The 20,247-nt window shown below is 47.5% G+C and overlaps 1 protein-coding gene across 2 annotated transcripts in view; it reads right to left on the minus strand.

Moving 5' to 3' along the window:
- Positions 1–3,740, minus strand: part of St14 (ST14 transmembrane serine protease matriptase) — a 41,924-nt gene extending 38,184 nt beyond the window's left edge. For both annotated transcript variants that reach the window (XM_029481148.2, XM_021172778.3), the window contains exon 1: positions 3,457–3,740. In XM_029481148.2, coding sequence (XP_029337008.1) covers positions 3,457–3,537 — 81 coding nt within the window. In that variant the 5' untranslated portion in view covers positions 3,538–3,740. The remainder of the gene's footprint in view (positions 1–3,456) is intronic.
- Between the last annotated feature and the right edge of the window lie 16,507 nt (positions 3,741–20,247).

Consider the following 20,247-nt stretch of genomic DNA (forward strand, 5'->3'; position numbering starts at 1 on the left):
GACCTGGCCTCCCTCCAGACTCTGTCCGGCTCGCTCTCTCATTTCAATGACACACTTCACGATTTAGGAGAGAAGAGCCAACAGCCTGGATAGAACCACACACCAGAGAACGCAACAGACCAGCGGAACTCTGAGACCACAGAGACCACAGCACTCTGAGGCCACTCTCCACCGAGACCAGCGGAGAGAGGAAGCACGATTGCTTCTCCTTCGGTAGCCTGTGATAATGACAGCTTAGCCACAGATGGCCCTGAGCAAGCCCAGGGGGAGCAGGAGGCTCGGGCACACAGAAGCAATTCTTAATGTGCAGTGGTCTTCTCCTCTGCCTCAGCTTTCCAGACTCCTAAATGAGGACGGTAGGACCTGGGGTAGAGGTAAAGGGTGGGTCTTCTAACACCCACTGGAGAAAACAGCCTTCCTTTCCCCTGACAGCACCTGCTGTTCCTCACCCACGCGACACTCCCAGACTCCCAGTGCCCGCTGCCTCCTCAGTCTCTGTCACCCAGTACTCAGTCCTTAGAGGTTTCTACAGGTGCACGTTGCCTGCTGAGAGAAGAAAAGAATCTGAGGGAATCGGGGTGAGCAGACCACTCACTTCTTGTTATAGAAGCTGGAGGGAGGGTGAAGTGAAAGGTGAAAGGACTCAGCAAGATGGCCTGTACTGCAGATGGCTGGGGGTGTGGCTCCCCAGCGCACCCCCTTTGGATGAAACATTGCTCTGTGCTCAGCCAGGCAGCCCAGGACTTCTGCAAAGTCAGGAGTCCACTTAAGGCAGAGATTCCCTCCAATTTGCACCCCTAATAGATCACCATCCTATTTGTCTTAGGGCCTTTTAAACTCAGAAAAACCTGTTTGATCCGAAAACCACCATGGATTCACGAAGGTTTCCTAGGCAAAGAACCCCTTTGAATCCTAGGAATAAACCAGGGTCACACATGCTGTCCGATTTCCTAGCCAGGAAAACAGGTTTACTGGTATAGGATAACGTCTCAGATCGCCTGGCTAAGCAGTGGTGGCCCTGGGTCTTCACTCCGTGTTGTCTTCCCTTGACTGTCACTACTACATCACAGATGCCTGCAGCCCAATTCACCAGCTTGGGCTGAACAGATGTCTTTCTAAATGCCCACCCACTCTGTGCTTGACCGCACTTCCCATGGTGACCCGGAAGGCAGGGTCTGTGACTTGGATCCTTCCCAATACCTGGCAAGTGCTTGGTCATTGGGTACTTAGTAAATACCTGTTATGCAAATGAGTGACTGACTGAATGGGTGAGTGTTTGAGCAATTAGCAGAGGACCCTAAATATTCAGGGCTGTAAGGCTTATTAGCTCTCAAACACCTAGTATTGACCCAGAACATCTGTAAGTTCCCAACCTGTCTCTCTACTGTTGGGGAACACTCAGTCTTACTTAAGGAAATCATTACTAAACATATATGCATATTCCATATGCATATATACAACTTCACAGCCACCATCAAACAGTCAACAGTTTGGTTAAGTTTGACCTAACCAATCAGTGAGACAGACTTTTCGGTTCTCATTAACGGCCATAACAACTGATATCTGCACACCTGCTATTCCTGGGCAGGGCACACACAGTCCCAGGATACATGCGACAGGGAAAATAACACAGTGAAATAACTCCTACCCTCTGTGGGAGCCATGAGGGACCAGCAGAATCAGTCTTGGGAAGGAGACAGACAAGTCACAACTCAAAAGCTGTGGTGGTGCCCCGGGGACCCAGCCAGACCTCAGCCAGTCTCTGTGACAAAAGCTACCCAAGAGGCAGCAGCCACACAGACCTGTCAGAGAAAGTGTCAAGGCAGATCGGCAGACCCCAAGTGTAAAAGGGATGCAGCCAGGAGCATTCAAGCCTGGAACATTCAAGTCATACTTGAAGATTTCCTGGAGATGGGGAAATAAGCTGGGGCTCCTCTCTTGAGTGTCAAACTTTGTGTGTGGAGGGGGGGTGGGGGGTGTCTGTCTGTCTGTCTGTTCACATGTTCCGAAAGTCTAAGTTCCTTAAATGAACCAACCACATCCTATTGCTTTCTGAGAGTCCCTTTGGGTTGTGAGTCCCTAGCCAGCACTGATACGGGGGTCGTTCAACCAAACTGGAAAAAAGACAGAGTGAGCCACACAGGAGAAAGAAACCGCAAAAGTGAGTAGGCGTAACCCAAGGGATGGAGATGAATGAGGACCTAGGAGGAGGGCAAAGTGGAGTTACTGGGGAATAGTAATCTATCAGGAGCCCAGGGACCAGAGTGGTGAGCCCCACCCTGGCTCCCACCCCGGGAGCGGGGAATATGTGGCCTAAACAGGAGACTGAGTTCTGTCACCAGAGGACCCACTTTCAGTATCAGCATACGTCTTCGAAAGGGAGGTCTGGAAGGGCAAACCGAAAATGAGAGAAAAATAGCTGAAGGTCAAACACCAGGCAGGCTACCTGCCGAGGAGGCACGAGTTCCAAGCAGGCAATTACTAAGGACTCGCGAACACCCCAATCACAGAAAGAAGGAGAAGGCGGCAGCAGGTGGCATCTCACAGCAGGGCAGAAGCACAGGTTGCGGGGACTCCGGTTACAAGGGGTGAGAAGTGAAGTCCCAGCTCACGGTCCCCCGAGATCTGTTCTTCTTCAAGTCAGCAGAGAAGGAGTGCATGAAAAAGCGGCGGAAGGAGAGGCTCGGCTCCAGGAAACTGACTCTGCCAGAGCAACAAGCCTCGCTCACCAGCCTCTAGGTGCGGTTCAGAAAAAGGCCTGACCGCTAGTCCCACCAGAGCACGGCGCCACCACCACCCCCGACCCGTGTGTGTCTTTCAGGATAACCAACGCCCTCCCGCACTGTGTGCAGCAAAGTGAAATGCTTCTGAGGTCTTTCAAGAGACTTCTCAGGCTTCTGCTTCCCGCTTACTAAAGGCTTCTTCCAGAAGGCTCAGGACACATGCTTCACCACTACCCAGACAGCCACCTTCTCAAGGGCTCCACACTCTGTGTGGACAAAGCTCTGCTCCGAGTTCAACCCTTACAAAAGATCCAAAGCGCCTTTGACCAGGAAGACTAAAACGAGTTTCTGCAGAGGCCAAGGACAGACAAGTCTCTAACTTGTCCTTGCCATAGCCCAGGTCACCCACTCCGAGCACTGATTGATAGCCCAGAGCAATGGTGACCCCCACGGAGGTCCTGCCAGCCCCCACCCCGACGCCTCCGGGCCCTGCGGCTTCCCACCTCCTCAGTGCCCGGCGCGAGGCAGGTCTGGGACCGAGGTCCGACCGGCCCCGCCCTGCCACCAGCGGCCAGGCACCCACCGAACAGGAAATTCCACCTGTGCACCCGAGCTCCGGCCACCCACGGGCCGTAGAGCGGAGCTCGGGCGAAACCGAGGGCCCCGAGCAGGCGAAGGTGCGCCCGGATCGGAACTGTGGACGCCCGACCCCGGGTCCCCAGCCCTCGCCCACCTCTAGCCGGGAGTTGTACTTGAGTCCCGCGCCGAAGTCCTGAGAGCCCCCTCCGGCCTTGCGGCCCCGATTGCTACCCATGGTTTCGGCGGCCTGATCGCCGGTCTCAGACGCGTGGTCCCTCCGGGCAGCCGTCTACCATGGCCCGCGGGGTGTTGGGGACACGAGGGACGAGGGGTACGAGGTGAGGCACAGGCCAAGTTCCGGGGCAGGCCCAGCGCGCCCGGCCCGCCGCGGAGGCTCCAGTTCTCATCCTTCCTCCCCGCGCAGGTAGTTTCAGGGTGTGGCCTCCAGGGTCGCCCCGCCCCTCCAGCCAGCCAGCACCGGCGCCCGCACACCTGTTGCGGCCGGTCCCGCCTTCCGCCACGCCCCCAGGAAGCTCCTCCCCTCCCGCCAGAACCCCCGAAAAGGAGCACCACAGAGTTCTGGCTCTTTCTTCCTCTTTGTCACGGGTGGCTCTTTCTCCTGGAGCACAGCCCTTCAGTCCGGTCCTTTGATACTGGCCATCTCTCCACCACCTTTAATACAATGTTAATCTCTCTCCCCTGGATCTTTCCCTACAACCAATCATGTTACCAGATGCTTGTGTCTCCGTTATTGTCCCTTCAAAACCGTAGCCAGCTGTTGTTAAGACCAGGCCTTCCTCCTGTGTCATGTCCCCTGCTGAGGACAGTAGCAGCCTCTTCTTCGCTGTTGGAGCCACTGACGGTGGCCTGTGCCCAGAGAAATGATTAGGTCCCCAGAGTCTTTCTCCAACTGTTTGCAGCATCAGATACTGACTGCACATCCCGTCTTGAAAAGCGCCTTTTCTGTATTTTCATAATCCTTTCTGACCCCTAGACTAACCAATCGCTAGTCAACCTCCTCCCTTTTTCCTACACTCCCTTCCTTTAATTTGTTGTTATTGTTGTCGTTGTTTATTTGCGTGTTTGAGAACAACTTGCAAGATACCTGGTCTCTCCTTGCACCTTGTGGGTTCTAGGGATGGAGAATCATCAGGCTGAGCAGTAAGAGCCCTTACTGGCTCAGTCATTCTGCAGGACCCACACTTTCCTTCTTTAAGGACACGTGCCTTCCCAGCACAGACACCAAAGGTGCTCCCTCTATTTTAACAATCACCTGGGTATTTCTCTGCTGATATTCTGAAGTCTTGTATAGTGAACCAAAACTTCTGAGCTTATAGTATGTGCTGTCCTAGCTCTTGGGAAACAAGAATGAGCAAAATGAAATTTTGCTACTTTGAACTCCTACTTTGAAATTAACAAGCCCCAAGTTTCTACCTAGAACCCAGCCCTTCTTAGAATAACATAAATCTCTATGAGTCTGTGTCCCACAGCGGCTACAGCAAGCAGAGCCCCCTGCTGATGTATTCTGGAGATAAGTGATGTTACAAATCTGGGGATATTAGACCAAAGAGAGTCTACTGGCACAGACTCGTCCTATCTTGATGGGCGGATGACTCTTCCTCCGTGTGAGCCAGGACTGGGTCTTTCTGCCTCTCTATCATTGCACTACTGTGTCTCACTGACCGGAGTCTTCCAAGTCTAAGTTATGTGAGTGTGATGCACAGGGAAATAAACCTGCCACTATACTGCATACAAAGAATTCCAAAGCCAAATGGAGCATATTGAAAAATAACTCCCTGCTTTGGATTACCACTGGCACAAACACCCTTTAATTAGTGAATGACTGAAAGTTAGCCTAGTTGGAGGCAGCAAAGACTAGAAGGGACTTGTGGCTCTGAACCTGCTATTCTGTTGAGAAAAGAGTGACTCATTTTCCTTCTCAACTTCCTGCAGTTCCATCCTTTATCTCAGAAAGCTAAATGTGTATCTTGTCTGTGAGAGGCACCCATCTGGTCATTTGAGTGCAGGCAATGCCACAAATCTGTCGTAAGTCCAGCAGAAGAGTCACCCTCCTGTGCTATGCACACCCTATGCGCACGCCTAGGACATCCCTATGACCAACAACTGAACAAAGTAAACTTTATGCTAAATCTTAAACCTGTTTGGTTTAATCGTTATAAAGTATATATAAGGCAGGTGTGGTGGCAAACACACGGGCCAGCCTGATCTACATAGCAAACCCTGCCTCAATAAAGAAAGAAAGCAAAATATACATGATAGTAAGTACTTTTGTCTCTAAATTGTCAACGAAGAACCCCAAGAGTAGCCAGTTTAAAAACCCAAAACCTGAGATGACGCTCAATGGTAGAGTAAGTCTCATATGGTATCCATGCACTTGATATCCAGCATCACACACACACACACGTGCACACACACGCACACTCACACACACGCGCGCGCACACACACTCACATACACGCTCACACACGTGCACACACACACACTCATGACGCGCACACATGCATATAGTCTTCAGTCCTCCTTATCTCTCACTGTACAAGGCTAACTCAGAACCAAATGAGCCAGCCTTCACCACACGCCTCCCTCACTGCACAACCATGCCCCTCCCTGGGCTGGACCAGCTTAGTCCAAAGCTGCTATAGCTCTCTTCCTGGACTTCTCAGAACACTCTGCCTGCTGGGAAAGTCGAGTTCACATTCATAAGACCTTTCTCCAATTCACTCATGTCCTTGAGGCAAGTCACTCAGAAGGCGAGCATATGTGAGTCTAACTCAGGCTAAATCACCTGTTTACGCTGGCGATAATAAAGGAAGGGGGAGTCATGGCATGTAGACCTAGCTCAAGTTTAAAGTCACCGAGACTTTTAAGACAGCAGGACCAGGAAGCTCGAGGGCCACTCCTTCAAGGAAGAGGAAAACCCTGCAGCGGCAAAGATGTGTAGGAGAGATTTGGAATGAGCAGAACTGAGAACGTATCAGTTACAGACCCCTAAGCCATGACCAACTTTGTGTCTCCTGGAGTAAGAAAGGTCTGTCTGACACAGTGCCACTGGCTAACCTGTGCAAGCTGATTCGTGTGGCAACAGTGCACTTACAAGGATGAACTGTGCAAATACCTCCTCGTTAAGTGTGCCTGTTGCCTTCGCAGCCCCCTGCTTTGGCAAGCCACCTTGTCGAACCTATTTGTCTCCAGCCCTCCCCCTGTTAACCATAACCACTTTGCCTACTCCTGGTGAGACCCAACTGTCATCTGGCACATCACATCTGTGACATTCTTCCCCAGCATAACTAAATATCCTCTTCCCGAAACTACTGCACAGCATATAGAATGCTTTTATTTTCCTCCTGACTCTCAAACTACTGTTGCAAAATGGAATGCCTGATGACAGTTCATGAAGCTAACTATCAGTTTATTAAGCCCTTGCCCTAGCTGTGGTTGAGTTGTTTTTCACTCACAGTTTAGACACAAAAGCATACTGTAATTTCATGGGGATTAAGCCAAATGGATTGACCTTAATTAGTGTCAGGATAAAGTTCTGTCATGGACAGAGTGTAGTTGATGTCTTGTTCCTACACAGTGATCCCTAGGAAGGACCGTGGCTGACATCTATAATAAATGCACTGTGTTCAAGTTGTCACGTGAGTGCCGTCCCTGGATTAGACGCCTATGTAGTTCTATGAGCTAAAAGCAAAGGTTCTTGAGACCTGAGGTAGGCTATGGAGCATCTCTGAGCACGAAGAACAGCACTTCTGAGCAAAGCCTCATTGTCTGTGACCTTGCATGGCGGTGGCTTTGGATGGCTATCTCACTAAATGGTTTCTATTCAGTCAGCTCGTGCTAGAAGCACTGCTCAATTCTGACCCCACCCACCTACAAACAACAAATGCACTGATCAATAGCCTGACGGTTCTGCTTCCAAAATATGCTTGCAATCAATCTGCTCTGTCTTCCGCCACGCCCCACCCAGGCTACCATCACCTCCTCTGTAAAAATCTACATTAGTCCCAGAAGGCTTTCTTTATCCACTTTGTTCCACTCAAATCCGTGTGTTTCCTTGGTGGTGCTGGGGAATCTCAGGCTCTCTTATATTGTAGGTCAGTATTCCATCAACAGAGCATAGTCCTCATCCCAGTTCCAATCCCAGACTGGGATCACAGTCCAAGACAAAGTGCATCCACAGTGTGTCTGTGTTCTCAAGACACAAAACTCCCAAAGGCAAGGATTAGCCTCTGTCTCCCCAGCACATGAAGTGAGTCATTGTTATTAAAAGGTGAGTGTGCAGAAAAATGACAACACTTTCCAGTTTTCTGTTATAACTTAACTTTTCAGGAAGAGATGTGGTTAACCTGCAGAAGACAGCACAAGATGAATAGAGTCTACACCCCATTGGCTAACCGTAAGGCAACGCCCCTGTGATGGATAACGACATAAGACAATGCAGGGCATCTCTCCTTCATCAGAAATCCCGGGGCCCAGGATTTTCTGGGATTTGAGAATATCTGCATATATATGATCGTATCTTAAGGACAGGATTCATTGACTTTTCATATATATCTTACCTGTGTAGCGGAGTGTAATTTTACACACCATTCTTTGTGTGTGTGCAGTCATCCCGGGTGTGGAGTTTCCCACCTGTGGGACATTGATGCTTAAAAACATATTTTTCTTTTTTAGAACAGGGTTGTGCTTGACCTGTAGAGTGAGTGAATGAGTGAGTGAGTGAGTGAGCGAGCAAGTGTGTGAGTGAGTGAGTGAGAGACAGAGTCTCACTATGTAGCCCAGGCTAGCCTGGAACTCACGGAGAGATTCCTCCTGCGTGTTGGGATTAAAGACAGGTGCCGCCATGCCTGACAACCTGAGAACCTCATCACTTCCCTTCAAGCCACACACCTGTTACCTGTGGCCAAGGTAACCTCTTCTCTTACGGCTATCAGAAACTGCTGTGCCATCTTTCTGATTATTTCTCTGACTTTATTTAGTTTAGTAAGCTGTGCCTGAGTATCTGAACACTAACATCTACCTTTGCCCTTTTTTTTTTTTTTTTTTCTTTTTATTTTGAAGACAGGGTTTATTTCAAGTCAGTGTTAGTCCTGGCCGTCCTGGAACTTACTGGGTAGACCAGGCTGGAGTTTCTCAAACTCATAGCGATTCACCTGCCTCTGCCTGTTGAGTGCTAGGATTAAAGGGGCGCACCACTACCACCTGTCTTGCTTGTTTTTTAACCTTGCCTTAACAATGTAATGTTTAACCACAGTCCCCCCACTGTTTTCTGTGCAGATTCTCATGAAAATGTCTTTTATGATAGAGTTCTTTCACTGGGCTCCTAGGACTTTGGTTTTCCCTAAAGACCATCTGTTCAGAAACATGCCAGACACCGGCTTGTTTTCTTTTTGTCTTTATACATTTGTTTATTTACTTTTGTGTGTACATGCGGGCATGCTCTGTCTCGGTGGAACACGTGTTCAGGGCAGAGGACAAACTACTGAAATTTGTTCTCTCTTCCCACTACGTGGATTTGAGGGATCAAATTCAGGCCATTCGGCTTGGCTACAAACACCTTTACTCAGTGAGCCATCTTGCAGGCCCAAATGTTTGCTTCCTTTCTTTGGAGGAAATTGATTTTACAGGGAGTGGGTTTATTTTGTTTTTTGTTTGTTTGTTTGTTTTTTTAATATGGATTCCTATCTGGTTGCCTCTTGTCTCCTAGTGTAAACTTTATACTTCGATTCTAAATTCATTAGGAAGTGGAAACAGTAGTATTAATCCATCATCCCTAGTTATTGACTTGTTGAATACTTAGAAAGTTAAGACTTCAGAACATAGGCTTATATTTGCAAAAGCACACGCGGGCGCGTGGGCGAAGGCATACACGCTCACACACAGAAGGCAGGAGGGTAGGGAGGAAACCTCTGCTCATATTTCCCTTCATTAACTGGTTTAAAGGGTTGATTCCTTCATATCTTCCGAGGGTATCTGGAGCTTTCCAGCACTGTGTCCAAACGCCTCACATGATCAACTCACAAGGACTGTGACTGTCTCAGCACATGCTCAGTTGGCTGCGTTGCTTTGGGGCCCCGAGTGGCATGGTCCAGCATGGTGGAAGCACATTGTAGACCAGCCAGAAATGCTCATCTCAAGGCCAGAAAGAGCGAAAGGCTAGAGTCCCACAATCCTTTTCTTAATTTCCACCGCCTCTTTTTTTAAATTTCTTTCTTTTTCTCTCTTTTTTTGAGACTGGTTTCTCTGTGTAGCTGTGCCTGTCCTGGGTCTCGATCTGTAGACCAGGCTGGACTCAACCTCAGAGATCTGCCTGCCTCTGCTTTGGGAGAGCTGGGTTTAAAGTCACTGTGTGCCCTGCCTCTCAATGGAACCAAAGGAATGCCAGCCATGTAGGGCCCTTTTTATATCTTTATATCCAAGCGACTGCGGACTAATTGGTTTCGTTTTACTAGCTTTGCCTTTTGGTGTTTGTTTGTTTTTCTTTTTGTTTTTCAGTGTTGGGGCTTGAGCCCAGAACTTCCTATTAGGGGAGCAAATGCTACACCACAGAGCTACACTCCCAGAACAATCTGTTGCTTTTATAGTTAGGACACTGGGGATTTTAATGACTTCCTTGGTTCACTGGCATGTTAAGCAGGTGTGTGTTTAACTATCTTCTCTGTGAGCGGTGAGAGTCGCTTACAGCTCTCACTTTCAGCTGCTCAGTCCTAGGCATCTTTGCATATGCTTATGTATACATTCCATATTCATGGATGTGATGGTGCCTGATTCAGTCCTAAGCATCAGTAGACTTCACATTGACAGTGTACGTTGCTCACACTACCCATTAGCCATTTCTTTCTTTCTTTCTTTCTTTCTTTCTTTCTTTCTTTTTTTTTTTTTTTTTTTTTTTTTGAGACAGGGTTTCTCTGTGTAGCCCTGGCTGTCCTGGAACTTACTTTGTAGACCAGGCTGGCCTCGAACTCAGGAATCCACCTGCCTCTGCCTCCCAAGTGCTGGGATTAAAGGCGTGTGCCACCACCGCCCAGCAGCCATTTCTTTAATATAGCCTGATGTCACTTAGAGAATGAAATGTCCAAGTCTTCACCTTCCCCACCACAACCCCTCAGAGAGGGCTTCTGTGTAGCCTTGGCTGTCCTAGAACTCACTCTGTAGATCAGGCTAGCCTTGAACTTATAGAGATCCATCTGCCTCTGCCCCTCTGCCCCTCTGCCCCTCTGCCCCTCTGCCCCTGCCTCTGCCTGATTCTGCCTCCCAAATTCTGGGATTAAAGGCTTGAGCCACCACCACCCTACTTGAAATGTCAAAGTCTATGCTTTAGTCATTGTTTCTTGGACTTTCAATAAGAAAGGTAGGGGTTTTTATTTATTTTTATATTGGTGCTGCTGGAGGCCTAACCCAGGGCCACTCTCATGCTGAGCTGTGTGCTGTAACTCAGAAGTGCAACCTTGGGCTCTGGAGGCTGGAACCTTTAGAAGAAATAAGGTCCTTCAGAGTTCCAACTGAGACTTCCATTTACAGTGTGGGAGCACCAATAGCAACTCCCATTTTCTCTCCATTCAGAAAGCCCCCACGTGACTTTGTTGCTCTAGCAACACTGAAGATTAAACCTGAGGTCTCGTGCATGGTGGGCAAGTATAGCCCCAGCCCTCACTTTTTACTTTTTAAAGATTATATACATACATATATATATATATTATGAGTGCACTGTTGCTATCTTCCAGACGCACCAGAAGAGGGCATCTGATCTCATTACAGATGGTTGTGAGCCACCATGTGGCTGCTGGAATTTGAACTCAGGACCTTCGGAAGAGCAGTCAGTGCTCTTAACCACTGAGCCATCTCGACAGCCGCCCCCCAACTTGAATATTTCTTAAATGTATAAAATATGTTTTAATCAGGGTCAGAGAGATGGCTGTGTTTCAGAGCATTGGCTGCTTTTCCAGAGGTTGAGTTCAATTCCCAGCAACCACATGGTGGCTCACAACCATCTGTAGTGGGATTTGATGCCCTCTTCTGGTGTGTCAGCAACAGGGTGTTTTAGTCAAGTTTACCCCCCATTTCTTCCCTCTAATTGTTCCACTAACTCTCCTCCCCAGTATTCTCACCTCCAAATTTCACATCTGCTTTTCTAATCCGTTGAGTCCACTTCATGCTGCCAATGTGTGCTTGGGTAGAGGGGCATCACTGAGCATGAGCAGACTCTCAGAGGCTGTGACCCTGAAAGGAACCACCTCTCCTTCTCCCATGGCCACCCTTCTCTATACTGAAATTTTGTCTGGTTTCATCTTCAGGAGGTCTTATGCATGCAAATGACAACTGTTATGAACTCACGTGTGCAATGGTCCTGTTATGTCCAGAAATTACTGCTTGGCAATAGCCATCTACGGCCTCTGGCTCCTTCAGTCTTCACTCCCTCTTCTTTGATGACCCCAGAGCTTTAGGAGAGGTCTCTTTGTATGTGATATAGATGTCAGAGCTGCACACTCTGAAGTCTCTCATTCTGTTCATGTGACCAGTCTCCATATTAATTACCATCTACTACAAAAAAAGTTTCTCTGGTGAGGGTTGGGAGACTCCATCATCTATGGCTGGGGTGATAAGCCATTAGGAGCTGGTTTCATATCATGTCCATTTAGCAATTGGTAGTAGTAGCTCTCTTCTAGGGCCTATGATTTACCCTGTTAATGGTGACAGATACGAATTTCATCTTGTGGAATGGGTCTTAAATTCAAATGAGAAAGTAGCTGGTTATTTCCATAATAACCCCACCACTATTGTCCTGGTGGGTCTGTGTCAGGTTGTTCAATTTCTAGCTCTCAGGATTCACATTTGGGTAAGAGCATTGATTTCTTTTATCCTCCAGGGGTGTACATAGTACCTATGAAAGCTGGCCAATAGGATTGAAGTCTCTAGGTGGTTACAGTTTAATTTCTCAATGTCTATGATGCAGTTATTTGGTATCTGCAAAATGGGGTCTCCCCATCAAGTTCTGTAAGGTAAACAAGAGGACGGGAATAGCCTGTCTGGGGTCTACAGAACCCCATGGGCCAATAACTGGAAAATATGCAACCTATACCTGGCACCTGACCTTTATTTTATTTTTGAGACAAGGTCTTAGGTAGCCTTGGTTGGCCTGAAGCTCACTATGAAGACCCGGGCTACCGTCCAACTAACAGAGATCCACCTACCTCTGCCTCCCAAGTACTGCGGTGATTCAAGGTGTGTGTCACCACCACAAGCAGGCTGTGTCTTTCATTTGGCCCCCTATGGTATCTAGGAGAGGCTTTGTTTTCCTGTTATAGGATAAGTCCTTTACGATCCACATGTGTACATATGTATTTTAGAAAGTTCCTACAATATTCAGTTTGCATATGGTGTTTTCAGGAGTCTTTAGCGTTAGTTATCCTTCCCTAGACTTTCTCCTTCACCCTGCTTTCCCATCTCATACTTCATTTAATTCTTGTTTCACTCTTCATGGGAGGGGATTATTAAATGACCCTAAAAGTCACACTCTGTCTTCTTCTTCTTCTTCTTGTTGTTGTTTTTCGATACAGCCCTGGTTTCTCTGTGTAGCCCTGGCTGTCCTGAAACTCACTCTGTAGACCAGGCTGGCCTCAAACTCAGAAATCTGCCTGCCTCTGCCTCCCAAGTGCTGGGATTAAAGATGTGTGCCACCACTGCCCGGCACACTCTGTCTTAAGAGAGTCAGAGAGGCAAGAAAGGCAGGAACAGCCAAGAACAAGACCCACCACATTGAAAACCGCATCGAAAGTCCCTTCTGCTCCTACCACTACAGTTCATCATGCAGAGTCCAGAATCTCGACCCCAACCAGGATGCCATTGTGGCCCTCACCACCAGGAGTGTCTTCCTTTAACTCTCAAAAAGCAGATTATCTGAGCACCTGAACCCTTTCTTTGCTTTCTCTTGAAAGTCTCTCCTGGCATGTCTCACAGTGCTTGTGTATGTATAGATAAACCATGAATTCAGACGGCAACTCAAAGCCAGGGTGAGTTCAAGGCTGTATAAATGCCGATGCACCAAATGCCACTGGGCTGAGGTGTGTCTTTAGCCTGTGGTGTTATTAGGAGGGCTGGCACCTTTTGGAGGCATGTCCTTGAAGAGAATACTGGGACTCAGGCCTTGTTCTTTCCCTTTCAAGTTCAGGTAAGTGAAGATGTACACTCCTACCTTGATGTATTATGGTGCCCACAGGCCACAAGCACAACAGCCAAACCACCATGGGCCAGAACAGTGGTTCTCTATCTGTAGGTCTTGACCCCTTTGGGGGTCACTTATGTAGTCACAAAGAAATAATGTTATGGCTGGCCTTCACCACCACATGAGGAACTGTACTGAAGAACATTAAGAAGGTTGCGAACCACTGGGCTCTGAAAGCATGGACCAAAATAAGCCCTTCCTCTCTGCCACAGCAAAGAAACCGTGACCACACCTGAGAAGCCTGCTTGGGAATCTATCTATTCAGAGCCTATCTAGAATCATCGCACTCCAGGCAACTCGCTGCTATCCTCCTCGCCCCCCTGACTTTTCCTGCCCTGTCTACCTCATCAGCACACCTGAGTGCATCCTTCCTTCAAGGCAGTGTGTGTGGCTCCGGCCAACCTACTGCCTGGTCCACAGTGCCTCATGGGATTTCATTAAAGTCAAAGTCTGCTGAGTCATTTGCTCACATGCTTCCGTCAGTGCTTAGGTTAAAATGCTTATCATTTCATAAAAACCCAAACAGTTTTTTAAATTCCTATTTAAGCACTTGGGAGGCAGAAGCAGGCGGATTTCTGAGTTCGAGGCCAGCCTGGTCTACAGAGTGAGTTTTAGAACAGCCAGGGCTACACACACACACACACACACTCCACATATGTATCTATGGATGTTTTGTCTGTGTATGTCTGTGCATCATACACACATGTCTGGAGCCCTGCAGAGGCCAGAAGGGCATGTTGGATACCCTGGGACTGAAGCCACAGTTCTAAGTTACCATGATGGTGCTAAGAACTGAACCCAGGTCCTCTGGAAGAGCAACCAGTGCTCTTAGTCACTGAGCCATCTCTGCAGCCCCGAATATTTTTAAAGTTTTATTTATTTATTATTTATATGAGTACACTGTAGCTGTCTTCAGACACACCAGAATAGGGCATCGGATCCTATGGTTGTGAGCCACCATGTGGTTGCTGGGAATTCAACTCAGGACCTCTGGAGATGGCTCTGGTCATTGCTCTTAACCACTGAGCCAGCTCTCCAGCCCACCCCCGAGCTATCTTGACAGTAGCCCCACCTCATCCCCAGTTTCACCTTCAGATGTTTCAGTTATCCTTGGTCAACTTTGGTCTGAAAATACAAAGTGAAAAAGTGTACAAACAAAAAAAATTAATTTTAAATTGCGCATCATTTTGAGTAGCCTAATGAAATTTCAAATTATTCTACTCCATCCCACCTAGGATATGAATCCCTTTACTTGTGTTTTGTTTGTTTGTTTGTTTGTTTTTGTTTTCTCTGTGTAGCCCTGGCTGTCCTGGAACTCACTCTGTAGACCAGGCTGGCCTCGAACCCAGAAATCCGCCTGCCTCTGCCTCCCAAGTGCTGGGATTAAAGGTGTGCGCCACCACTGCCCGGCCCTTTACTTGTTTTAAAATTTTATTTATTTATATAGGGTTTCAGATAGCCCATACTAGCCTCAAATCTGTTATACAGCTGAAGTGACCAGCTTCTCCTCTCGATACCATTCAGGGGCTGGAGTTACAGGTGCACATCACCACAGCTGGTTCATGTGGCACTGGGAATTGAATCCAGGGCTTCCTACACACCAGGTAGGCCCTCTACCAACCTAGCTACATTCCCAGCCCGTGACTCACAGTATCAATGCTGTGTGTACCACTTTCCCATTAAGTTACTTAGTAGCTATTGTAATTATCAAAGCACTTGTCACTGTCTCTCAGGGCTTGTGTTAAAGCAACCCTTAGCCACTGTGTCTCAGACTGACCTCACTCCATCTCACCACATAGGCACTGTACTGTGTCACATTGTCTCAAAAGAAATGGGGAGCACAGAAATGAGAGATCATTACAGCTGCAACAGTTCCGTTCTTTTAATCTCCTACTGCGTGCAGTTAATACATTGTGCTTAATTAATTATAAATATGTTGGCCATCTTTCTAGCACTGTAATAAATACCTGAATTGCAACTTACAAGGAAAAAAGGTAGTGTAAGATGGGGCCAAAATGCTTACCCCTGATAAGCCAGGGAGAGAAACATGAGTAAGCCAAAGCCCATGATCTCCTACAGGGGTACCCCTAGGGACCTAAGGTCTTCCCACTAGACTGATGCCTCTTAAAGATTCCATTACCGGGCTGGTGAGATGGCTCAGTGGGTAAGAGCACCCGACTGCTCTTCCAAAGGTCCGGAGTTCAAATCCCAGCAACCACATGGTGGCTCACAACCATCCGTAATGAGATCTGATTCCCTCTTCTGGAGTGTCTGAAGACAGCTACAGTGTACTTACATATAATCAATAAATAAATCTTAAAAAAAAAAAATTCATTACCTCCAAGTACTGCCAAGCTGGGGACACATGGCCTTGGCGAGATATAAGAATGCAGACAACAGCAACAGGTATGGTGTAGAGGAAGCATTTTCAAAAGGAGTTAGTACTATCTACCTGTGGTTTCAGGCAGGCACCGGAGGTCTACCTAAAAGTGCATATAACTAATGATTCGAATGTCACTAATAAGGCTTAACAATTAAATACTCCTGGGTGTGGTGGCCACACCTTTAATCCCAGCACTCAGGAGCAGAGGCACACAGCTCTTGGTGGAACCCAAGACCCGGCTAGCCTGGGCTATACAGATAAGTTCAAAAACACAGAAACAAGTGTAGAAGCTCTACTGTTATTACACAAGGAGGGGGAGGGGAAGAGGGAGAGGGAAAGAGGTTCTTACTAGTAGCCATGGCTGGCCTGGACCTCACTATGTAGACCAGGCTAGCCCTCAACTCACAGAGACCTGATTCCTGAAAGCTTCACTATATTTTTAAAGGAGATTAGACTTCACCAAGAAAACACTTTACAGAGTCACTTCGTGATAACAGTGTTTAAGGTTGTTGAGTTTCCAGGCACTCAGCTTACTTATTGCTGTGACAAACCACCATGACCTCGGCAACTTAGAAAAGAAGGCATTTCATCGGGCTTGTGCTTTCAGAGGCCCGAGGCCACGACATTAGATCTCTAAAAGCACGGCAGCAGCTGAGAGCTCACTTCTTATCTGCAAACAGGAGGCAGAGAGGACACTGGGGATGGCCTGAAATCTCAAGCCTTGGGCGCCTACAGAGGCTAGAAATGCTGAGTCCCCTAGACTGGAATTAGAAGCAGTTGTCAGCTGTTCAAAAAAAGGTATTGGGAATTGAACACGGATACTTTGCATGAGCAGTTTGTGATCTTAAACACTAAGCCATTTTTCTAGTTTATCTTTGTTACTTATTTATTTGTTTGATTTATTTGTTTGATTTATTTATTTATTTATTTATAGAAAGGGCTTCTAGCCCAGGCTGCCCTCAAGCCCCCTACATAGCTAAGGATTAAACTTCTGATTTTCCTGCCTTCTCAGAGCTGGGAATACAGGCTAGGGCCTTACTTGTGTGGTGCTGTCAGGGACCCCAGGGTATCATGCATGCTAATCCGACACTCCTCCAAGCCTGTTCTATCACCAGCACTGCTCTGCCTTCAAAAATAAGAAGACAGCTTTATCGGGTGCTGCAGTTTAAATACGAAGTGCTCCCACGAGCTCACGGGCTGGAAGACTTGGCTCCCGGCTCTTGGTGCTGGGTAGAGACGTTATAGGAACTTCAGGAGAGAGCAATGCTGGAGGAAGTATGTCATTAGGATTAACCCTCAGGGATTTATTTTTGATAGAGTGTCACTATGTAGCTGGGTCTGGCCTTGAATTACCAGAGATACATCTGCCTCTGCTTCCCAAGTGCCAGAATTAAAGGCATGGACCCACGAGTGGCTGAACGTCGAGGTTTTCATAACCTGACTATCTCTGTCCACTCTCGACTTCCTGACTGGCTTTCATCACCTCAGGAACCGTGAACCAGAACAAAGCCTTTCTCCTCGCAGTGGTTTTGTGTCTGGGTGCTTTATAACAGCAACAGAGAAGTGACTAGTGCACTGCAGAATCCCGGGCACAGTAAGATGTGTATGTGTCTGATCTAAGTTCTGACACATGCTACCCGTGGGGCTACTACCATTATCTAGAATGTTCTTTTAGCTTTGATGATCATTAAGTACAGTGTTGCAACACACTGACCTTAGGACCAGTCTTTCCAACTGCTCCACTTCAAGGTATCAAAATACAAGTTAAAAAATAGTAAGGGAGTGCGTTAGTCAGCCTGGTACCATTGTGACAAAACACCAAGTGAACAGCTTATAAGGAGGAAGAACTTTTTTTGTTGGTACTTTCAGTCCAGTCACTTGGCCTTGTGGTGAGACAGCTCATCACACTGAAGAGCATGCAGCAGAGATCTGCTCACCTCCTAGAGACCACTAAGCAGCGTGAGAAGGGAAGGGGCTAAGGCCCAAGTGTATCTCCCAAAGGCACTTCCCCTAGGGCCTAACTTCCTCATACTAGGTCTCAACAGTATCACATGCTGGAGGTCAACCCTGACAAACAGGCCTTAAGGGAAACGTTTGGGATCCAAACTTGACAGAGTCCACCAGTCAAGCATGAAGCTTCAAGGTCGACTTTAAAGGTATATGAACCAGGAGTGGTGGCACATGCCTACAATTCTAGCACTTGGGAAGTGGCAGCAAGGGGGACAGAGTTAAACATCTAAGGATCTCTCTTGGCTGTATAACAAATCTGAGGTCCACATTATGTGGACAATGAGGTTTTCTTTTGGGGGAGGGGTGGTCTATGATAAAACTCTAGGTCAGAGAGCAGCCCTTGCTTAGTGTGTGTAATGGTTTCTATATGCTTGGCCCAAGGAGTGGCAATATTAGGAAGTGTAGCTTTGTTGGAGTAGGTGTGTCACTGTGGGCATGGGCTTTAATACCCTTGTCCTAGCGGCCTGGAAGTCAGTATTCAGGCAGAAGCCTTCAGATGAAGCTGTTGAACTCTCAGCTCCGTGCCTGCCTGGATGCTGCCATGCTCCCACCTTGATGATAATGGACTGAACCTCTGAACCTGTAAGCCAGCTCCAATTAAATGTTGTCCTTAAAAGAGTTGCCTTGGTCATGGTGTCTGTTCACAGCAGTAAAATCCTAACTAAGACAGTGTGTCTTGGGTTTGATCCCAAATAAAGAAATTAAAGGGGCGGGAGAGATGGCTCAGCGGGTAAGAGCACTGACTATTCTTCTGAAGGTCCTGAGTTCAAATCCCAGCAACCGCATGGTGGCTCACAACCATCCATAATGAAATCTGACTCCCTCTTCTGGAGTGTCTGAAGACAGCTACAGTGTACTTACATATAATAAATAAATAAATAAATAAATAAATAAATCTTAAAAAAAAAAAAGAAATTAAAGTAAAAAAAATTATATAACCCCCAGGGAGGCTATAAGACAAACAACACACACACACACTGTGATGTTTTAACAGTGGAATATCTTACAAGACAGCTAACCAGTACTCACCTACAGGACCACAGAAACAAGGTCACATCCTAGGAGAAAAAGTAGGCTCTAGATATAAAGCAAGGAGACCCGAATCAAGAATGCGCAGAGACAGGGAGAGCATGCGCATTTCAGGAACACACTACGTCACACAAGGAGAAGGAGCATAAGCAATCCGTGGTGCCAGGACTATGCCTGTAATAATCTCAGCATTGGGGAGGCGGATGGCTGCGGGCTTGAGGCTAGCCTCATCTATGTAGTTCTACACACACACACACACACACACACACACACACACACACACAGTAGCAATATCTGGACCCTAAAGGCTTTATCTCCCCCTTATATAATAAATTATTTGGGAAAATTTTTTCCATCTTTTTCCTGTCTCCCAGGTTTCCATCTTGGATTTGGTACATACATAATTTAAACATAACTGTAAATATGCACGTGGTGCTGCCTCCTAGAAAATGCCATTGAGGTTAGGCACAGCTCTGCTCAGTTGGAGGCTGGGAAAATGGTTGTCAGTGTGCTTGTTGTATGAGCACGGGCATCTGATGTCAGTTTCCAGGACTCACACAGGGCCAAAGGCTGGGCAAAGCGCAGCCCTGGGAGGTAAAGGGTTCCCAGGCCTGCTGATCTGCTTAGCCGAAGGGGGTAGCCAGACTTAGTGAGGGACTAAGTGGACTGGGCTGGAGCAGTTATTTAGAGTACTTGCTTCCAAGAGACCGGGATTCAGTTCCTAGCATCCATGATGGACAGCATACAAACCCTGTAACTCCAGCCCCTGGGTGTCTGATGTCCTCTGCAGAGGTATACAAATACAGCACACGCGCGCGCGCGCGCGCGCGCGCGCACATGCACGCACACACACACACACACACAGTTTTTTAAGATTTATTTATTATATCTAAGTACACTGTAGCTGTCTTCAGATGCACCCGAAGAGGGCGTCAGATCTCACTACAGATGGTTGTGAGCCACCATGTGGTTGCTGGGATTTGAACTCAGGATCTTCGGAAGAGCAGTCGGTGCTCTTAACCACTGAGCCATCTCTCCAGTCCCCCACACACAGAGTTTTTAAGGTGGAGAAAAAAACTGAGGAAGACATTTGACATCAATTGCGAGTTTCCATGTGTATGTGCACACACCCATTCATCCACATTCATAAATATATACACAAATACACACACATCCTGAGACAGGGTCTCCTATGTAGTCCAAGTTGGTTCTGAACTATAAAAACCAGGCTGGCCTTCAGCAGTTGTCATGCCCCAGCCTCCCCAGTGCTGGCACTCCTG

The sequence above is a fragment of the Mus caroli genome, unplaced genomic scaffold (assembly GCF_978045245.1).
Source record: "Mus caroli unplaced genomic scaffold, Mus_caroli_1 scaffold_11, whole genome shotgun sequence".
Classification (NCBI taxonomy): domain Eukaryota; kingdom Metazoa; phylum Chordata; class Mammalia; order Rodentia; family Muridae; genus Mus; species Mus caroli.